The sequence below is a fragment of the Felis catus genome, chromosome B1 (assembly GCF_018350175.1).
Source record: "Felis catus isolate Fca126 chromosome B1, F.catus_Fca126_mat1.0, whole genome shotgun sequence".
Lineage (NCBI taxonomy): Eukaryota > Metazoa > Chordata > Mammalia > Carnivora > Felidae > Felis > Felis catus.
In genome coordinates this window covers 96,562,955-96,582,090 of record NC_058371.1, presented here as the reverse complement: position 1 = coordinate 96,582,090, position 19,136 = coordinate 96,562,955, and the positions used below count along the sequence as shown (strand labels likewise).

General features: G+C 34.2%; 2 protein-coding genes across 4 annotated transcripts in view; one reads left to right on the top strand and one right to left on the bottom strand.

Annotated features, from left to right (window-relative positions):
• Positions 1-19,136, bottom strand: part of MFSD8 (major facilitator superfamily domain containing 8) — a 150,557-nt gene that overhangs the window by 99,324 nt on the left and 32,097 nt on the right. The window lies entirely within an intron of this gene.
• ABHD18 (abhydrolase domain containing 18) overlaps positions 1-19,136 on the top strand; it is a 38,664-nt gene that overhangs the window by 12,760 nt on the left and 6,768 nt on the right. The window contains exons 4-10 of one of the 3 annotated variants that reach the window (XM_006930871.5): positions 2,697-2,797; positions 7,075-7,153; positions 7,258-7,342; positions 9,142-9,169; positions 14,169-14,307; positions 16,371-16,460; positions 17,119-17,220. In XM_006930871.5, the coding sequence (XP_006930933.1) occupies positions 2,697-2,797; positions 7,075-7,153; positions 7,258-7,342; positions 9,142-9,169; positions 14,169-14,307; positions 16,371-16,460; positions 17,119-17,220 (624 nt within the window). Of the gene's footprint in view, positions 1-2,696; positions 2,798-7,074; positions 7,154-7,257; positions 7,343-9,141; positions 9,170-14,163; positions 14,308-16,370; positions 16,461-17,118; positions 17,221-19,136 lie in introns of those variants that run through there. The other 2 variants (XM_045055885.1, XM_045055886.1) reach the window with 2 other exon arrangements.

Here is a 19,136-nt window from a genome sequence, read left to right as displayed (position 1 = left end):
GTAAAAAATCAAAAAGCTAACTTTCTGTCACTTTCCACTGCTTAATTCTATTTGTATCCCAAGGAAAAATTACTGTTAAGATTTGGGGATGCATCCCTTCCTCTTCCCCTATTGTTCCCATTACTGTCTCTTTTGGTTTTTAAAAATTGAGGTAAAATTCACCTGCCATGAAATTCACCTTTTTTAAGGTGTGCAGTTAAGTGTTGTTGTTTTTTATTATTCTTCCTAAGATGTGCAAACATCACCACTATCATTACCTAATTCCAGAACATTTTTATCTCCTCAAAAAGAAACTATGTACCCATTAGCTGTTACTTCCTACTTCCCCAGCCTCCCACCTGTTAGCAGCCACTAATCTGCTATCTCAATGGACCTATTCTAGACTTTTCATATAAATGGAATCATATAATATGAAGTCTTTGTGTCTGGCTTATTTCACTTAGCAAAAATTTCTTGGTTCATCCATGTTATGTAACATTACCTTCTTTTTTATTGCTAAATAATATTCCATTGTATAGATATGTGACATTTTGTTTATCCATTTATCAGCTAATGAACATATGGATTGTTTCTGCTCTTTGACTATTATCAATAAGGTTGTGAACATTCATGTTCAAGTGATTTTGTGTATATATGTTTTGAATTTTTTTGATATTAATCTAGTAGTGGAATTTCTGGGTCATATGGTAATTCTGTGCTTAACTTTTTGACGAACTAAGAACTGTTTTCCAAAGTGCACCATTTTACTTTTCCCACCAGTAGTGTATAATAGTTCCAGTTTGTCCACATTCACACTATTTGTATTAAATAGCCATCCTAGTGGGTGGTTTTCAGTATGCCTTTCCCTTATAACTGTGATGTTGAGCATCTTTTCATGTGCTTAGTGGCCATTTGTATAGCTTCTTTGGAGACATCTATGAAATCATTGCCTATTTTTAACCGGGTTATTCATCTTTTTATTGTTGAGTTATAGCTGGTTTAATTTTTAAGTCTATATTACTTATGGTTCTAAATTGCTTTTTTTTCTTACCAAGTTGCCATTTGTCCCAACACTATTTGTGGGATTATTACTCCCTTTCACATTAATCTGTGCTGCCTCCTTTATCAAATAATTTATTATTCTAAATCATATAAATTCATATTGTACACATCAGGTCTCCTTACCATTTTCAAAAAATGCAGTGCAATCCTAATTAAAATACTCAATTTAGAACTGAAGTCTATAAAATGATCTTAAAATTATTTTGGGAAGAATCATGAAAGTACAATCAGATCAGGAACACCTAAAAAAGAAGAGTGATAAGGAAAACCTACTTCAGTCATTTGTCAATAGATATTATAAAGCTGCAGCATGATCAAACAGCATGATATTGGTATAAATGAAAGGTAGGCTAATAAGCATTATCTACAATAGCCAGATTATGGAGACAGCCCAAGTGGCCATCACCTGATGAATGGATGAAGAAGATGCAGTGTACACACACACACACACACACACACACACACACACACACACAATGGAATATTACTCAACCATAAAAAAAGAATGAAATCTTGCCATTCGCAATGACGTGGATGGAGTTAGTATTAAGCTCAGTGAAAAAAATACTGTGTGATTTCACTCATATGTGGAATTTAAGAAACAAATGAACCAAAGGGGAAAAAAGAGAGAGAGGGAGGCAAACCAAGAAACAGACTCTTAACTATAGAAAACAAATTGATGGCTACCAGAGGGGAGGCAGATGGAGGAATGGGTTAAACAGGTGATGGGGATTAAGGAGGGCACTTGCTGTGATGTGCACTGGGTATTTGATGTTAAGTGATGAACCACTAAATTCTACATCTGAAACTAATATTGCACTGTATGTTAACTAGCTAGAATTTAAATAAAAACTTGGAAGCCAAAAACCAAAAAAAACCTTTTAAACGAGTGGGGGGGAAAAAGATAGACTTATAAAACCCAATAAAGGATTGAAAATAATGTTATAACTTATTAAAACTTACTTCATGATAAAGTAGCATTTTAAGTCACATGCAAAACAAAATGTGGATTATTTAATAAGACATTACTGGCTAGAATTTTTGTTTTAAAATAAGATGGTTATATATGGTATCCACAGATAAAATTTTTTGTTTACAATTTTAATGAAAATATGTGGTGCTTTACTGCTAACTTAATTTTGATTACTGACCTGATAAAGATTTTTTATTTATAAAAAATAACTGATGAAGGGAAAGTTTAGGTGTCAGACATTAGCAAATGCCTTTGCTATAAATATAAATATACATTTCTCCTTATTTAATGTTTACATGACTCATTGTCTCAATGGATTGCTTAAACATCAAGTCAACCCTTATTTGATTGTGGTAAATTATTTTTACAGTTTCTTTGTAAATTGTTCTTATGTTTACTTTGATATTTTTGAATTCTTCCAACTAGTATTTTATTGACTTATTTCATGCTTTTGTACAAATGCAGTTTATTTATAGTTTACTTTTCCAACTAGCCTGTAGTAAAGGATGTAAAAGGAAAAGAAATGTGTGTGAGGAGCCATGCCTTCAGAAAACTGGGGCAAAAGAATACATGGTAGTCAGTGAAAAAATTTTTAATTGAATGGAACTTTTTTATATTAAAACATGCATGATAGACCTTAGTCTATATGTATGTATACATTTTGGTCTTGCTTTTCTTTTAGATTGAAGAGCAGTCAGACTGTAAGATCCTAGATGGACACTTTGTTTCCCCCATGGCCCACTATGTGCCTGATATAATGCCAATTGAATCTGTTATTGCAAGGTAAGAATTTTTATTCAGAAAATTTAAAGTAGTAAGTTATTTTTTACTTACAATTATAATATCAATGGCATACTATTTTTAATTGGTTAGCATTAATTGCAATAATTATTTAGCATTGCTCCCGGTAAACGTGGGGTGAAGCAGAATAAAACTATAGAAAAGAGACTGTTATAAATAAGATAATTTATATAAGCCTAATGGAACCACAAAGATAAAACCTAGATAAACAAAAGACAAAGAAATCTAAGCATTCCACTACAGAAAATCATCAAATCACAAAGAGACAAAAAGAAGAAAGGAACAAAAGAATAATAAAATAATAAAAAGAATAACACAACAGCCAGAAAACAATAAACAAAATGGCAATAATAAATTTATAACGGTCAATAATCACTTTAAATGTAAACCAACTGAATTCTCTAATCAAAAGACTTAGACTGGCTGAATGGATTGAAAAAAAAGAAAAAACAGGACTCAAGTATGTGCTGCCTATAAAAGACTCACTTCCAGGGCACCTAGCTGGCTCAGTTGTAAGATCATTCAATTCTTGATCTCGGGTTTGTGAGTTCGAGCCCCACATTGAGTGTAAAGATTACTTAAATAAATAAGCTTTAAAAGAAAACTGTTTAAGAAAAAAAGATTCACTTCAGATGAAGGACATACATAGACTGAAAGTAAAGGTAAGGAAAAAGATATTCCATGCAAATGAAAGTCAAAAGAAAATAAAGATAGCTATATTATATCATACAAAAAAGACAAAGATTGGAGGGGCACCTGGGTGGCTCAGTCAGTTAAGCATCTGACTTTGGTTCAGGTCATGATCTAATGGTTCATGAGTTTGAGCCCTGAATCGAGCTGTCTGCTGTCAGCACAGAGCCTGCTTCAGATTCTCTGTTCCCCCCTCTCTCTGCCCCTCCCTCCCTCTTTCTCAAAAATAAACATTAAAAACAAATACTGGATAAGGGGTAAAGAAGGTCATTATATAATGATAAAGGGATCAGTCTAACAAGAGGATATAATATTTGTAAATATTTATGTACCCAATATAGGAGCTAAATATATATTTAAAAAAATTAACAAACTTGAAGGCAGCAATAGAATAACAATAGGGAGCTTTAATACCTGACTTGCAGCAATGGATAGATGATCCAGACAGAAAATCAGTAAGAAAACATTGGACTCAAACTACCCATTAGATCAAGTGGACTTAACCTAGATATTCACAAAATATTATATCCAACAGCATCTGAATACACATTCTTTTAAAATACACAGGGCGGGGCACCTGGGTGGCTCAGTCAGTTAAGCATCCTACTTTGCCTCAGGTTGTGATCTCACAGTTCTGGAGTTTGAGCCCCACATCGGGCTCTATGCTAACAGCTCAGAGCCTGGAGCCTACTTCGGCTCCCTCTCTCTCTGCTTCTCCCCCGCTTGTACTCTGTCTCTCTCTCAAGAAAATAAACATTAAAAAATTTTTTTTAAAAATTAAAAATAGAACTACCATATATGATCCAGCAACTCCACTTCTGGGTATATATTTGAGGGAAACAAGAACACTGATTTGAGAAAATATCTGCACCCCCGTGTTCATTGCAGCATTATTTACAATAGCCAAGACATGGATCCAACCTAAATGTCCATCAGTGGATGAAAGGATAAGGAAGTGGTATATAAAAGGAGTGCAGTATTATTCAGACATAAGAAAGAAGGAAATTCTCCAGGGGCACGTGCATGGCTCAGTTGGTTGAACGGTTAAGTGTCTGACTCTTGATTTTGGCTCAGGTCATGATCTCGTGGTTGGTGGGATTGAGCCCCATGTTGGGCTCTGCACTGACAGCACAGAGCCTTCTTGGGATTCTCTCTCTCCCTCTCCCTCTCTCTACCCCTCCATCCTCTCTTTTCAAAGTAAATTAAATAACAACAGCAACAAAAAAGGAAATTCTCCCATTTGCAACTACATGGACCTTGAGAACATTATGCTAAGTGAAATAAGTCAGACAAGGACAGATACCATATGTTCTCACTTATATGTGGAATCTAAAACAATGATGACAACAACTTGGAACTCAGAGATACAAAGAACAGACTGGTAGTTGCCAGAGTTGGGAGTGGGGGCTGGGTGAATTGGGTGAAAGTGGTCAAAAGGTACAAACTTTGTTATAAGTCTTGAGGATATAATGTACAGCGTGGTGACTGTAGTTAATACTGTATTGTATATTTGAAAATTGCTAAGACAGTAGATCTTAAAAGTTCTTATCACAAGAAAAAGGATTTTTGTAGCTATGTGTGGTAATGGATGCTAACTATTGTGATGATCATTTCACAATACATACATATATCAAATCATTAAATTATATACCTGAAACTAATAATATATGTCAATGATCTCAGTATTTAAAAAGAGATTTTGGAAGCTGAAAATGGGAAGCCATTAAGACCTATATAGATACTTTCCCTACCTCCCTTTCCTGTATGCTTCCTGGTCTCTTATCCCTGCTTTATGACCCATGCCATTTCTCTGTGGGTAGTTTATCTTTCTCTGCTTCTCATGCAGTGACAAAAAATAGCTACCACAGCTCCACAGAGCCTTCATGTTGAAAGCTCAACAGAATCTAGAGTCTGTCCTAATTACAGACTACCAAAAAACAAATCTTTACTGCCCTAATTTGTACTACCCCAGGCCCAATCAGCTGTAGCTGAGGAGCTCACATGAACTCTACCTATTCATCACGGGCACTGGAAAATACTCTTGTGAGAAGGTACTGTAATATGAGCAGACAGACTAATTAGTGAGCCTCTATTAGATGAGTGGTCAGTTATTACTGTAATAAAATATTCTTATTAATTTAAAGCTATTCTCCAATAATGAAGTCTCTACATGGAATGCTATGAAACAGAAGGAAAAAAATAATAGCAGAGATGTCCAGCATTTCACAGAAAGCATTTTTAAATGTTTTTATTTACCCCAAATCATCAAAATATCAAGAAGCAGGACAGTTCTGAGAATGCAAAATGAAGCAGAGTTGTTAACATTGGCAGTTTTGATGAAGAGATTAAAAATTAAGAGTTAGTTCCCATGAGCACAAAACAGAAAGAACCACTGAACCCTCCTAATGTACTTGTGTGTATTCTCTATTCAACAATTTATTGATAATAGATAACTAGTGATATTGTCCCCTGCACAAGCAAAATAAGCTCAAAATTGAGGTTTATGTTGCCTGAGAATGCAGCTACCTAAGGTCAAACCTTGAGTTGACAGAATGCAGTATTATATTAGATAATAATTCTAAAATATCAGTTGCTAAGGAAATTAAAAAGGCAAGTAAACCAGTTTAGGAAGATAAAGTTCTGAAGATGAATGGTGGTGATTGTTGCATGACACTGTAAATATGCTTTTTAAAAAAATTTTTTTGAGTTTATTAATTTTGAGAGAGTGAGTGGGGGAGGGGCAGAGAAAGAGGATGAGAGAGAGAATCCCAAGCAGGCTTCATGCTGGCAGTGCAGAGCCTGATGCGGGACTCAAGCCCACGAACCATGCGATCATGACTTCAGCCAAAACCAAGAGTCAGAAGCTTAACTGAGCCACCCAGGTGTCACCCCAACAATGTAAATGTACTTAATGCTGCTGAACTGTACAACTTAAATATAGTTAAAATGGTAAATTTTATGTTACGTGTATTTTACCACAATTAAAGTAAAAGTCCTATAGGGAAAAAACATTAAATGAAAAGCAAATTACTATAATAAGAAGATGACACATAGGGAAAACTTTTTTGTTTTTTGTTTTTTGTTTTTTGTTTTTTGGCATCTGGCATGGATTGCTTTTTCTCCAAGTTGGAAAGCAAAAGAGATAACATAAAGTATTTTACTGATACATCAACAGCTTGTACAACCAAGCATTATTCCTGCAAGGAGAAAAAGCAGAGCTATGTAGAGAGTTGTTGTTTCTAAGACTTACTCATATATATTGATGTCTCAACAAAATAAGAAAATTTCATTATGCATTTATAAAGTGATACTGAATAAGGTAAAAATGATTACAATGAATTCTGTGTTTATATTGTACTGCATATTTTAATATCCTAATATAATATCCTAATATAGCAAATTTATAATATCTTATTTGCCTTTATGCAAACATGAATTATTCATCATAATTTGAATGTCAAAATTCTGAATGATCTCTTCTCCCAAATAATTTAATTATTTACAAATTGAAAAGTTTGTATTGAAAACCTTCTAAAGAGAATTCTACTTATGTGTTTTATTTTAAATAGGTTCCAACTTATTGTTCCTAAGGAGTGGAACAGCAAATATAAACCTGTATGCATTCATCTTGCTGGAACAGGAGATCATGTAAGACTTTCTATGACGCCTTAATCCCTAATTTGTTAACATATTCTTTGTAACACAGATGTAGTTATTACATTCTTTAAGTATGTCATCTTTTCTTTCCTTAGCATTACTGGAGACGACGAACACTAATGGCTCGTCCTATGATTAAAGAAGCCCGAATGGCTTCTTTGTTGCTAGAAAACCCTTATTATATCCTTTTGTGATACCTAGAAATCTTTTCTCTTATTTATAGATTTAGTCTTCAAAAAGAATAATAGATAGTAACCAGCTTTTCTAAACCAGTTAAATTTAGTGTCAGTTCAGAAAATATTTAAGAAGCAAGAATGAAAAGAAGTGAAAAATTATTTCATGCCTTTAAACAACCAATGTTAAGGATTGTGCTTCCACTGTGTAATGAAGATAAATTGTACTTTTTTCTTATAAAACTTATGCTGGATTTGAATATTATTAAGTCAAATGTTTGCTATTAAGGAAACCTTCATGTTTTAAATTCATTTACATTTAAGTCATCAGTTGAGGTTTAGAACAGTTCTTAACTTGACTTTCAAGATGACGTCAGACTATTCCCAGAAGAAGAAATGAAACTGATGCACAGATATAAAGAAATGTTCGGGGCACCTGGGTGGCTCAGTTGGTTAAGCATCTGACTCTTGGTTTCGGCTCAGGTCATGATCTCACGATTCGTGAGTTCAAGCCCCACATAGGTCTTTGTGCCAACAGCACAGAGCCTGCAGAGCCTGCTTGGGATTCTCTCTCCCCTCTCTTTCTGTTCCTACCCCATTCATGTACTCTCTCTTTCTCTCTCAAAAATAAATAAACTGTAAAAAAAAATTTTTTTTAATTGAAAAGAAATGTTCAACGTTGCTGGTAATAAGAGAAATGTAAAGTTAAAGCAACATTACCAAAGATTTAAAAAATAAAACCCAGTAGTTGTGAGGCTATTGTAAAAAAAAAAAAAAAAAAAATAGGCACTCTTATTACTAATGGCTGTCAAAATTGGTTTAATCCTTGGGGAAAGCATTTCTACTGTATGTATCAGGAGCATTAAAAAATCTTATGTCCCTTGACAGTGATTTTGATTCTTGGAAATTTATTCTAAGGATAAAATACAAAGAAAAGAGAAAGTTGATTGAAAAGAGATTTATATAGTTTTATTTATAATAGTAAAGCATTAGAAATAGCTTAAATGTCTCACAGTAGAAAAATGGTTGAGTAATTTGTGGTTCATAATATTAGAATATTATGCAATTGGTTATGTATATTGCTCTACCATTTACTACCTGTATGACCTTGGACCTGTTATTTAACCTTTTAGTACCTCAGATTTTTCATTGGTAAATGGGAATAATCTCTTAGATTATTCAGAGTATTAACTAGTTAATACTGTCTAGAACAGTGCCTGGTAAATGACATTCAGTAAATTTTAATGGTTAGTTATTGTTAAAAAGTTTACAGTAATATATGAAAAGTATAATGCAAAAATAGGATACAAAACTCTGGTGTGACATAGATAGGCAGAAAACCTAAAAACAGAAAATCCATTAAAAACTGTGTGTTAGGAAAAAATACTGGACATACACCAAAATATTAATATGGTTGTCTGTACATGAAGTAGTTTTTCTTCTAATATACTTTTCTGTATTTTCTAGATTTTATATAGTCAACATATAAATGAAAAAAAAAACAACCTTAATTTTAAAATTAAGTTGAAGATTGCACAGCCCTTTGGATATACTAAACACATTAAATTGTGCACTTAAAATGGGTGAATTATGTGGTATGCAATATCAATAAAGCTGTTTTAAAAAAGAAAAAAATCACATTGAAAATCATGAGAACTCCTCAACAGCCTATTTGAGATAATTAGAAAATAGTTATTTCAGTAATAAATTGTGTTCAAATGTAACTATTTTGCTTAAGTAAATATGTTTTGAGACACAAACTGTATTTAATTATTTTAAAACTTTCTCTTTGACCCACATTCTTAAATGGCTGCAGGAAACCCAAGGACCAAATGTAAGTATACATCACCTTCGTTTTTGTAATCTTTATGCCAGATTTTCAGTGGTATTAAAATTTTTGTTAGTCTTTGGTTAATCGTTTCTAAGTTTAACATGCAAATGTTATTTGGGGAAAAGTTCTGTTATAAAACTGTAGTAGTCATGTTGAGTTAAATTTTTATCTTAAGCTTTTTGCACTTAAAATGTTTGATAAAGAGATAAATAAGAAATTTTAGGGGTGCCTGGGTGGCTCAATCATTTGAGCATCTGACTTCGGCTCAGGTCATGATCTCACAGTTTGTGGGTTCAAGCCCCACATGGGGCTCTGTGCTGACAGCTCAGAGCCTGGATCCTGCTTCAGATTCTGTGTCTCCCTCTCTCTCTGCCCCTCCCCTGCTCACACCCTGTCTCTCTCTTCTCTCTAAAAAATAAATATTAAAATTTTTTTTTTTTTAATTTTAGGGGCACCTGAGTGGCTTATTTGGTTAAGTGTCCTACTTTTGATTTCAGTTTAGGTCATGATCTCATGGTTTGTGGTTTCGAGCCCTGTCTTGGGCTCCATGCTGGTGGTGCAGAGCCTGCTTGGGATTCTCTCTCCCTTTCTCTCTGTCCTTTCTCCACTCATGCTTGCTCTCTCTCTCTCTCAAAATAAACTTAAAATAAAGTTTTTAATAGGCTGATGGAAGATATATTTTATTTATAAAACTGTAACTGAAGAAATGTTAAAACATTTTCCTTCTTAAAGTACATTTACTTACTTCGTGAAATTAACACCACTCCTTTTTATTCTTGCAATGTATAGTATAGGTAATCTGAAGATAATCTCTTCTTGGTTTTTAGAAATGATGAACTATGAAGCATTTCCATAAGCTATGTCATGTTTGGTTTTGATTCATCCAGTAAATATTTGATTCAAAACATTGGGAATATAACAACAAAAAGATAAGGTCCTTACTGTCATAGAGCTTATATTCTAGGATGAGAGATAGATAAAAATAAGTAAGGTAATTTTGGATATTTATCAATGCCATGAAAAAAATAAAGCAGGGCAACCAAGTAAAGAATAATTGAGGTGGGCGCAGGGTTGGAGCAGTGTTAGATCTGAGGACATGATATAATGAGAAGGAGCCACCAAGGTGAAAACCCAGAGGAAGATCAGCCTCAGAGAAGGAAGAATGAAAAACCTAATATAAGCATGGGAGAGTAGTAGAAGACAAGGTCAGAAATGTAGGCAAGGGTCAGATTTATGAAGAGCCATGTGCTTTGAATTTTACTGTAAGTGCAGTGGGAAACCTTTGGAGGACTTTAAGGAGAGAAATGATCTGATTTGTGTTATTAAAAGCTTATTTTGGCTTAGTCGGGCTAGTGTAGCAACAGAAAAATCAAATAGGAAGCTATAGCAGTAATGCAGGAGGAAAAAAAAAGTGACTTTAAGGAAGTGGCAGTAGAGATGGAAAGAAGCTCTCATGGGTAATTAGAAGTTGAAATGATAAGACTCATTGATAAATTGGATATTGTTGGTAAGAAATCAAAAGTTCTGACTTGCATGTGTTAAATGTGTGATGTCTGTTAGAACTGCAGGTGGAGAAGTTAAGTAGGGAGTTGGAAAGTCCTGGAGAGGTAGATTTAGAGGTCACATGTTCTATGTGGTCGTGACATGGAAGAGATATAGATGAAATTGGAGTGGGTTGGGAGCAAACCTGTATCCTATGAAGGATAGTTTAGAATAAACTTTGTGAAATGTGAAAAATTAATGTCCAAGCTAAGTAGTTCAAGAATTCTTACTCTGGAACCAAGCTCTGTATTCAGAACTAAGTGTGTCATTTTTACTCTGTTCTATTGGTGGTTAAAAACCCAAAAGAGTTTATTGAGTTATAGTTAGAGGCAACATGGGTTTAACAGAAAGATGTTGACTTTGGAGTCATAGAGACATAGGTTGTAATTGTAATTTGTCATTTAATAATTGTATTACCTTGTTCTAAGTATCTGTTACCTCATTTATAAGGTGGGAATACTCTATAATTTCTTCCACACAGAATTGTTGTGAGAATCATGTCTATAAAATACCCTATCATGTATCATAAACCCAAGAAATATAATAATACACCAGTATATTTATTTTTCTCAAATAATTCATTGTAAGAGATGGTTTGCAATTTAAATAGTAAATTTATTTTTATCTCTCTTTTTAAAAGCCATCTTATGCTTGTTTTCATCAAAAGTGTGAGACTCGGTCCACTGTTATAAATAAATAACCACTGTCCCAGAACCCTACATTAGTAACTTCTATTAAAAGAGCAAACTGAAGTGAGTTTGATAATTCAGACTTCTGTATGAAGCCAAAATACATAATCAGGGGAATTACGTGATCATCAATAGAAAATTGGAATGAGAATAAGAAACAAATGTAGGGATACATGAGCTGTTTTATGAGGAAGCACATCTATGATCTATTTTGACAGAGGATAGCATAGTTTCCATAAAGAGAAATTCTGACTTAGAGCTCTGAGGAGATGTGGTAGGACAGTGGACATAAGCTCTTTGGGGGCCAGAAATGTGTTTTTCACAACTTGGCATTCCTACAGCTGCTAGTTCTTTGTGCATAATTACCCTACATAGACATACAGTAAACAACCATTGATAAAGTGAATTTTGTACACCTCAACAAGGTTTCATCCAGTGGCCAATCATGTATGTCTTTATATGAACTAAAATTTGAAAACAGATTCTAACTTGGACACTTCAATAATAAGATAGTATTCTTTTTTACCACTAAATAGGCATACCTTGGAGATATTTCACCAGCTGCATTAGCCCCTAACAAGAGAGTCAACCCCTCCTTTGAAGCTAGCCATTGTCATCTCTTCTCTAGCTATGAAAGTCCTAGATGGCATCTTCTTCCAACAGAATGCTGTTTTTCAACGTTGAAAATCTGTTGTTTATTTGTAGCTGCCTTTGTTAGTTATCTTCACTAGATCTTCTGGATAACTTACTGCAGCTTCCATATCAGTAGTTGCTGCTTTACCTTCTTGCACTTTTATGTTATAGAGATGGCCTCCTTCCTTAAACCGCATGAACTAACTTCTAGCTTCAAACTGTTCTTCTGCATCTTCTTCACCTCTTTCAGCCTTCATAGAATTGAAGAGAGGTAGGGCTTTTCTCTGTAATAGGCTTTGGCTTAAGGCAATGTTGTGGCTGGTTTGATTTCTATCCAGACCAGTCTTCTCCAAAATTGAAAACCGTTTTGCTTTCTATTTTGTGTGGTCGCTGGAGTAGCACTTTTAATTTCCTTCAAGAACTTTTACTTTGCATTCACAATTTGGCTAACTGTTTGCTGCAAGAGGCCTAGCTTTTGGCCTGTCTCCGCTTTTGACATCCCTTCCTCACTAAGCTTGATCATTTTTAGCTTTTGACTTAAAGTGAGAAATGTGTGACTCCTCTTTTTACTTGAACACAGAGGCCATTGTAGGGTTATCAACTGGCCTACTTTCAAGATTTTTATATCTTAGGGAACAGGAAGGTGGGAGAGAGGGAGAGAGGTGGAGAACAGCTGGTCAGTGGAGCTGTCAGAACACACATAACATTTATCCATTAAATTTGCCATCTTATATGCGTGCAGTTCCATGGTGCCCCAGAACAATTACAACAGTAACATCACAGGTCACCATAACAAATACAATGAAAAGGTTTCTCGATAGTATGAAAATTACTAAATTGTGACAGAGACATGAAGTTAGCAAATACTTTTGGAAAAGTAGCATCCGTAGACTTAATCGATACAGGGTTGCCATAAACCTTCAATTTGTTCTTTTTTTAATGTTCATTTATTTATGTACACGTGCGTGTACAAGCGGGGTGGGAGCAGAGATAGATGGAAAGAGAGAATCTCAGGGCTCACACAGGGCTCAGTCTCACAAACTGTGAGATCATGACCTGAGCTGAAATCAGGAGTCGGACACTTAACTGACTAAGGCACCCAGGCACCCCATAAACCTTCAATTTGTAAGAAGTGCAGTGCAATCCAAAGTGAAATAAGATGAAGTATGCCTATGTAAGAATGGTTTGGAATCTAAAAAGATTTAAATGCTTCTAATAAGGAAATGTACTTACATGTAAAATTAGTTTCTAAAGACAGAAAATTCTAGTTGAATTGGTTTTGTTTTTATTTTAGAGAGAGCAGGGGAGGGGGTGAGAGAGAGAATCCCAAGTAGGCTCCATACTTGGAGTGGATCCTACCACCCTGGGATCATGACCTGAGCCAAAATCAAGAGTGACACACAACTGACTTAGCCCTCCAGACACCCCTATTTAAGTTAATAAAAAAACATGTATTTTTATGAAAAATTACTTTTTCAACCAACTTTTAATTATTAAAAGTAAAGCATAGGGAATATAGTCAATATTTTAATAACATTTATATAGTGACATATGGTGATTGCAGTTGCCATGGTGAGCATTGAGTAATGTATAAAACTGTCAAATCACCATGTTATACAGCCGAAACTGATATAACATTGTATGTTAATTACACTACTATTTAAAAAATAAAAAAATTTCCAGTTGATTATATTCATAAATTGTGTATTTTTTGAAAATAAGCAACATATTTAAGATTTTGGTAATACATGAGCCTCGTATTAGGTTAAATTCTTTTACATTGCTTTTAAAATTTTTATGCTTTAAGTTCTATTGTAATAATTTACCCCTGTGTAAATTCATATGGGACAACCATGAATTTTTTTTAACAGTTTGTTTAAGTGCTATCAAATAAATATATTTCCTGGGCTTCAAAGTAGTTAATTGAATTTCAATAAAAAGCCGATATAACTTTTAAAAAAATAAGTATTAGCTGATTAATATGTAGAATAATGTTAGCACTCTTAATTCCATCAGTTTGTTCCATTAGCTATCTGGTCCTTTAAAAGAAAAACATGAAGTCTGGCTGCCTGTTGTAATTTTGCATATATTAAAATGTAAATACATAAATAATTTTCTCTTTTGTCTTGTGAGGCTAGAAGGTCCAGCCTAAAAAACGTGTCTGACCTTTTTGTGATGGGAGGAGCTCTTGTTTTAGAATCTGCAGCTCTCTTGCACTGGCTAGAGAGAGAGGGTTATGGACCTCTAGGAATGACCGGAATATCCATGGGAGGACATGTAAGCCTTTTAATTTCAACTGATACTTAATTGTGATTATGTTTGTAAGATCTAGAGAATGTAGTTATTTTAAAAATGTACTTAAGATGTAGAATTAATTTTAGTCTTGGCAAAAGCAGGAACAGGTTTTAAACTTTTCCCATTATAATGATTTTTTTTTGTATGATTTATATAGACAGTGATTGTACTTCATAGTCATAGCTCAGGTATTGAATTTAATTTAATATTGTATTAAAAGTTAATTTTTATAAAATTTAACTTTTCACATCTCAAATATAAGTGACTTACTTTGCTGTTAAATTGGTGAAGATAGCAAATGTAGAAAATACTTTTCATTTATCTCTTATTGCTGTCCCCAGTGATAAAGAGGTAACTGTTATACCTTTGTCTTCTAGAATATACTGAAACAGCCTCCTAATTGTTTCTCTTTCTCTAGTCTTTTCTTTCATTAAACTTCTTAGTTTTTCTCCACACCATAACTAGAGTGATTTTCCTAAATCTCATCTCTGCTCTCTCCTGCTTAAAACCTGCCAAAGGCTTGCTATTCCAGTGGGCTTTAGATATGCTGGGTGCTAGCATTCTCCTAGTGCCTTCTCATGCCTTTTCACCTAACCAAATAACAGTTTGCCCTTCTGGTTCCAGTCTAGAGCTTACTTCCTATGAGAACTTCCTCCACTCCCAGCCTAAACCCTAGACTGTACTTCATCTCTTATTAGTACTTATTTCACTGCATTGGGATTACTTGTTTAGCAGTTTTTCTCCATGAAGCAGTAGGTTCAGTAAGGGCTATTGATATGCTCTAATTGTTTCCTGAACATATTAGTCACTCCATACATTTTAAAAGAATCAACAACAAAATATATATAGTTTTCTGTAAGTAATTTGAATTATAAAATTAAGTTTAAAAACTGGCTAAAATTCAAAAATATTATTAGTGAAATTGAAGGGTGGAAAATTATTTCTTTTCCCTACCTAGTAATGTTTGCATTGTTATGACCTAGATTAGGATCTTAGAACTTTCACCTGAACTACTGCCTATACTGGTTGGTTTCCTACCTCAGATCTTACTCTTTCTAATCAATCTTAGGAAGTGCTATCATTTTAGCTTCCTTGAATCACTTCTTTGACATTGCCACTCTTTTGTTCAGACCTCTTTATTAATTTCCCATTATATACAGAGCAAAAGGGACCTCTCATCTGTTGCTATTCAGTCTTTCCAGCCTACCTATCTCCCTCACCCCATTCACCATATATGCCCTATTGACCAGCCAAAGTAAGTTATATTGGCTGTTTTCCTAACAGACTTTGCACTTTTTCACCATCTTGCCTTTGATCATGTTGTCTTCTTTATATAGAAGACAAGACCCCATCTTTCATTTTCCCTAAAGGACAGCCATTTCATGAAGCTTTCTCTGATTCCCCTAGCCAAAAAATAACTTTTCCTTTCTCTAAACACACACATTACATTATATAAGTTATATAAGTTGCTTTGTAGTTCACCAGCCTTTTTACAGTCAGCCTCAGAGGTCTGAGATTTTATAGTTGTGATTTTGTTGTCACTGAGCAGGTCACTTAAGTACGGAGTGTGATTAGCCTCCTGCCTAGCATCTACATTTCAGCATGTTTGCTCTATATTTACCCAGTAGAAAGTAGTTCTCTGTGGAAGATCTTCAGATTACTTAAAATTTTCCAATGTACTTTATTACTTTCTAAGGGAGAAGTTATATGTTGTTGTTGAATTTATGATTTGGGGTTTCACAAGGTTGCTAGACATTCTCATGAGTATTTAGTGATTTTTTAAGATTTTATTTTTAAGTAATCTCTTTACCCAATGTGGGGTTCAAACTTACAACCCTGAGATCAAGAGTCGCATGCTCTACCAACTGAGCCAGCCAGGCACTCCCAAGTATTTAGAGATTTTGTGTTCATGTCTTATCTTACCAATTACTACTCTCTTCATAGTAAATGAAGTCTTACCAGACTACTTTCTTCATAGTAAACAGTTTTCATTTTAATGAATAGAAATTTAAACAGAAGCTCTCTGACTGTTAAACATATTTCAGATGGCTTCCTTAGCAGTATCCAACTGGCCTAAGCCCATGCCATTGATCCCATGCCTGTCTTGGTCCACAGCATCTGGAGTCTTCACTACGGTAATTTAATTGCAATTAATACTTAAATAGCTATATGTAATGAAAGGTAATTGTTTTAGGGGTTCCTAAAACCCCCTCCAGGTTTGGTGGTTCTCTAGAAGAAATCACAGGACGTACCACTTAGTATTACAACTAAGACTTATTACATCAAAAGGATACAATACAGAATTAGCAAAGGGAAAAGGCACATGAGGCAAAGTCCGGAGGAAATCAAGCACAACCTTCCACTAGAAGCTCACAGGCTGTGTTTAATTCCTCTAGCAATGCGTTATGACATTATGTACAAAATGTCCATCAGTGAAAGTTGATTGAGCCTGGGAGTCCAGGGTTTTTATCAGGGGTCAATCATTTAGGCAGTCTCTGCCTCATGTACCAAAACTCCAGAGGGAAAGTATGTGTTCAGCAGAAACTACACTGTTTGTCACAATGACTTTATCATTTATCACTTTATCATTTAGAAAGATATATATTGGGGCAAAGAACTGTTTATTAGTCCAGTTCCCAGACTCTAATCAAGGGCCAACATTGCAAGTAGAGCTTTCTAAAGATAGGAAATCTCAAGCCTGCTATGTTTACTCTTTTCTGCACATTAATAATAAAATTATTGGACAAAATGCTTGATAGTGTGGTTTGATCTTAATTTAGTTTGTTATTTCAGGGTGTGCTAAGTAAATCGATTAATTGGAGGGAGCTGGAAAAGCAGTATTATACACAGACAGTTTATGAAGAAGAAATTATTCACATGCTTGAATATTGTGGAGTAAGTATTTTTAATTTCTGCATAACATTGGAGGGGGGCAAAAGTTGATTGTGTTTCATGTTTTCAATTTTTAAAAAGAATCACAAATTTGTTAAAAGGCAGTACTGTTTTTTACTTTTTAAGATTCTTCATTTTAAAATAAAATATAAATAGGGGCACCTGGGTGGCTCAGTTAAGCCTCTGACTCTTGATTTCAGCTCAGGTCATGATCTCACAGTTGTGACATCAAGCCCCATGTCAGGCTCCATGCTAACAGCATGGAGCCTGCTTGGGATTCTCTCTCTCCATCTCTCTCTCTGCCCCTCCCCTGCTTGCACTCACTCTCTCTCTCTCTCGAAAATAAATAAACATTTTAAAAATAAATAAAAGAAAATATAGATATAAAAAATCGTGCAAAGCAAATGTATGTCTTACAACATTTATTAAACAGAAAACCTGTTTGTAATAGGTCAAGAATAGAAATTGACCACCCAACACAGAAACCACTCCCATGTGTCCTAATTAAAAAGCTCTTCTCCCCGCACTGCTAATCATTACCCTTATTTTTATAGTAATTACTTCCTTCTGTTTTTAAAATAATTTTATTGTCCAAATATGTATCCTTATACACTACAATTCTTTTTTTTGATGTGCTTTTTCTGTGTCTTTTAATCTGTAAGTTCCCTTCCATTCCTTTCCTTTTCCTTATAATTTATCTGTTGAAGAATTTAGACTATTTACCTTTAGAGTTTCTCACCAACTAGATATTTTTTATTGCATTCTCATGGTATAGTTTAGCATGTTCACTCATGCTCTATATTGCCTGAAAGTTGGCAGCTGGGTCTAGAGGCTTGATTAAACTCAGTTTTTATTTCTTTGGTAGGAGTGTCGGAAGTGCATAATATCCGGTTGTCTCTATTTTGTGGTGTAAGCCTCCATTGATGTTTAATGCCTATGTCTATTAGTGGAGGACTGCAAAATGCTGATATTCTAAATCTGTCATTTCTTTTTTATTTATTAATTTGAACACTTGTATAAAAAGGCACTTATTGGTTACCTATTATTTGGCTCAGTTCATATATAAAAGGCAGGATAAATGCTTGATATCTTTCCCTTAATTTACTAGTTTTCAAGATAATGAATTGGTTCCCTCTTAGTCTCCTAAGGTGACCAATTCCTTTCATGGTTTTTTTCTTTTTATGAATTTTTAAATTTTATACATTCAGTTTGGAAGTTACCAAGGATCTCAAGAAATCTCAGAAAGAAAAAACATCTATACTATCAATTAGGACTTTTTATTTATGATTACATCACTATAAATCTCACTCTTGTAAAAGAAATCTATCTTGTATAACCTCAAAGGGTATTTACTTGCCTAAGAACTTTGTAACAAAATATCTCTACCTGCTAGTTAGTTCCTTGTGTTCCCCCATACATATAATAAAAAAATGCCTATATTTGAGAACTTATGATAAAACTCAATATGCATCTTTTTAAAGGGATGTCAAAAATTTTGGTTGTCTGAAACAGCAGTGTAGTCTTACCCAGCACTTTTTTTATGTCTCTGACTCTTGGTGGTTGTATACAACTCTTTTTGTCTCAGAACTTGTTCACAGCAATACATATTCAGGGAATGTCAAGATGGCTTCCTTTTTTGTTATAAAAACTATGTTTTTCTAATCAAAAGCAGTTAAAGTTGTTGGTGTACCCCTCTGAGTAATTCTGGGGTGCTTGATCTTACATTTCTCAATGTTTTTAGGTGTACAGTTCTTTGGTCCAGATGACTCTAGTGATTTTTTCTGTTAACCAAGTTGTTGGATTTTTTTCCTGCATTCAATCAATTTTTCATTCTTTAATTTTTTAAATAGCTTGTAGGTCATATGTTCAAGCATCAAAAAGTATAAAAAGGCATATAATGAAACCGTTCCTACTCGTAC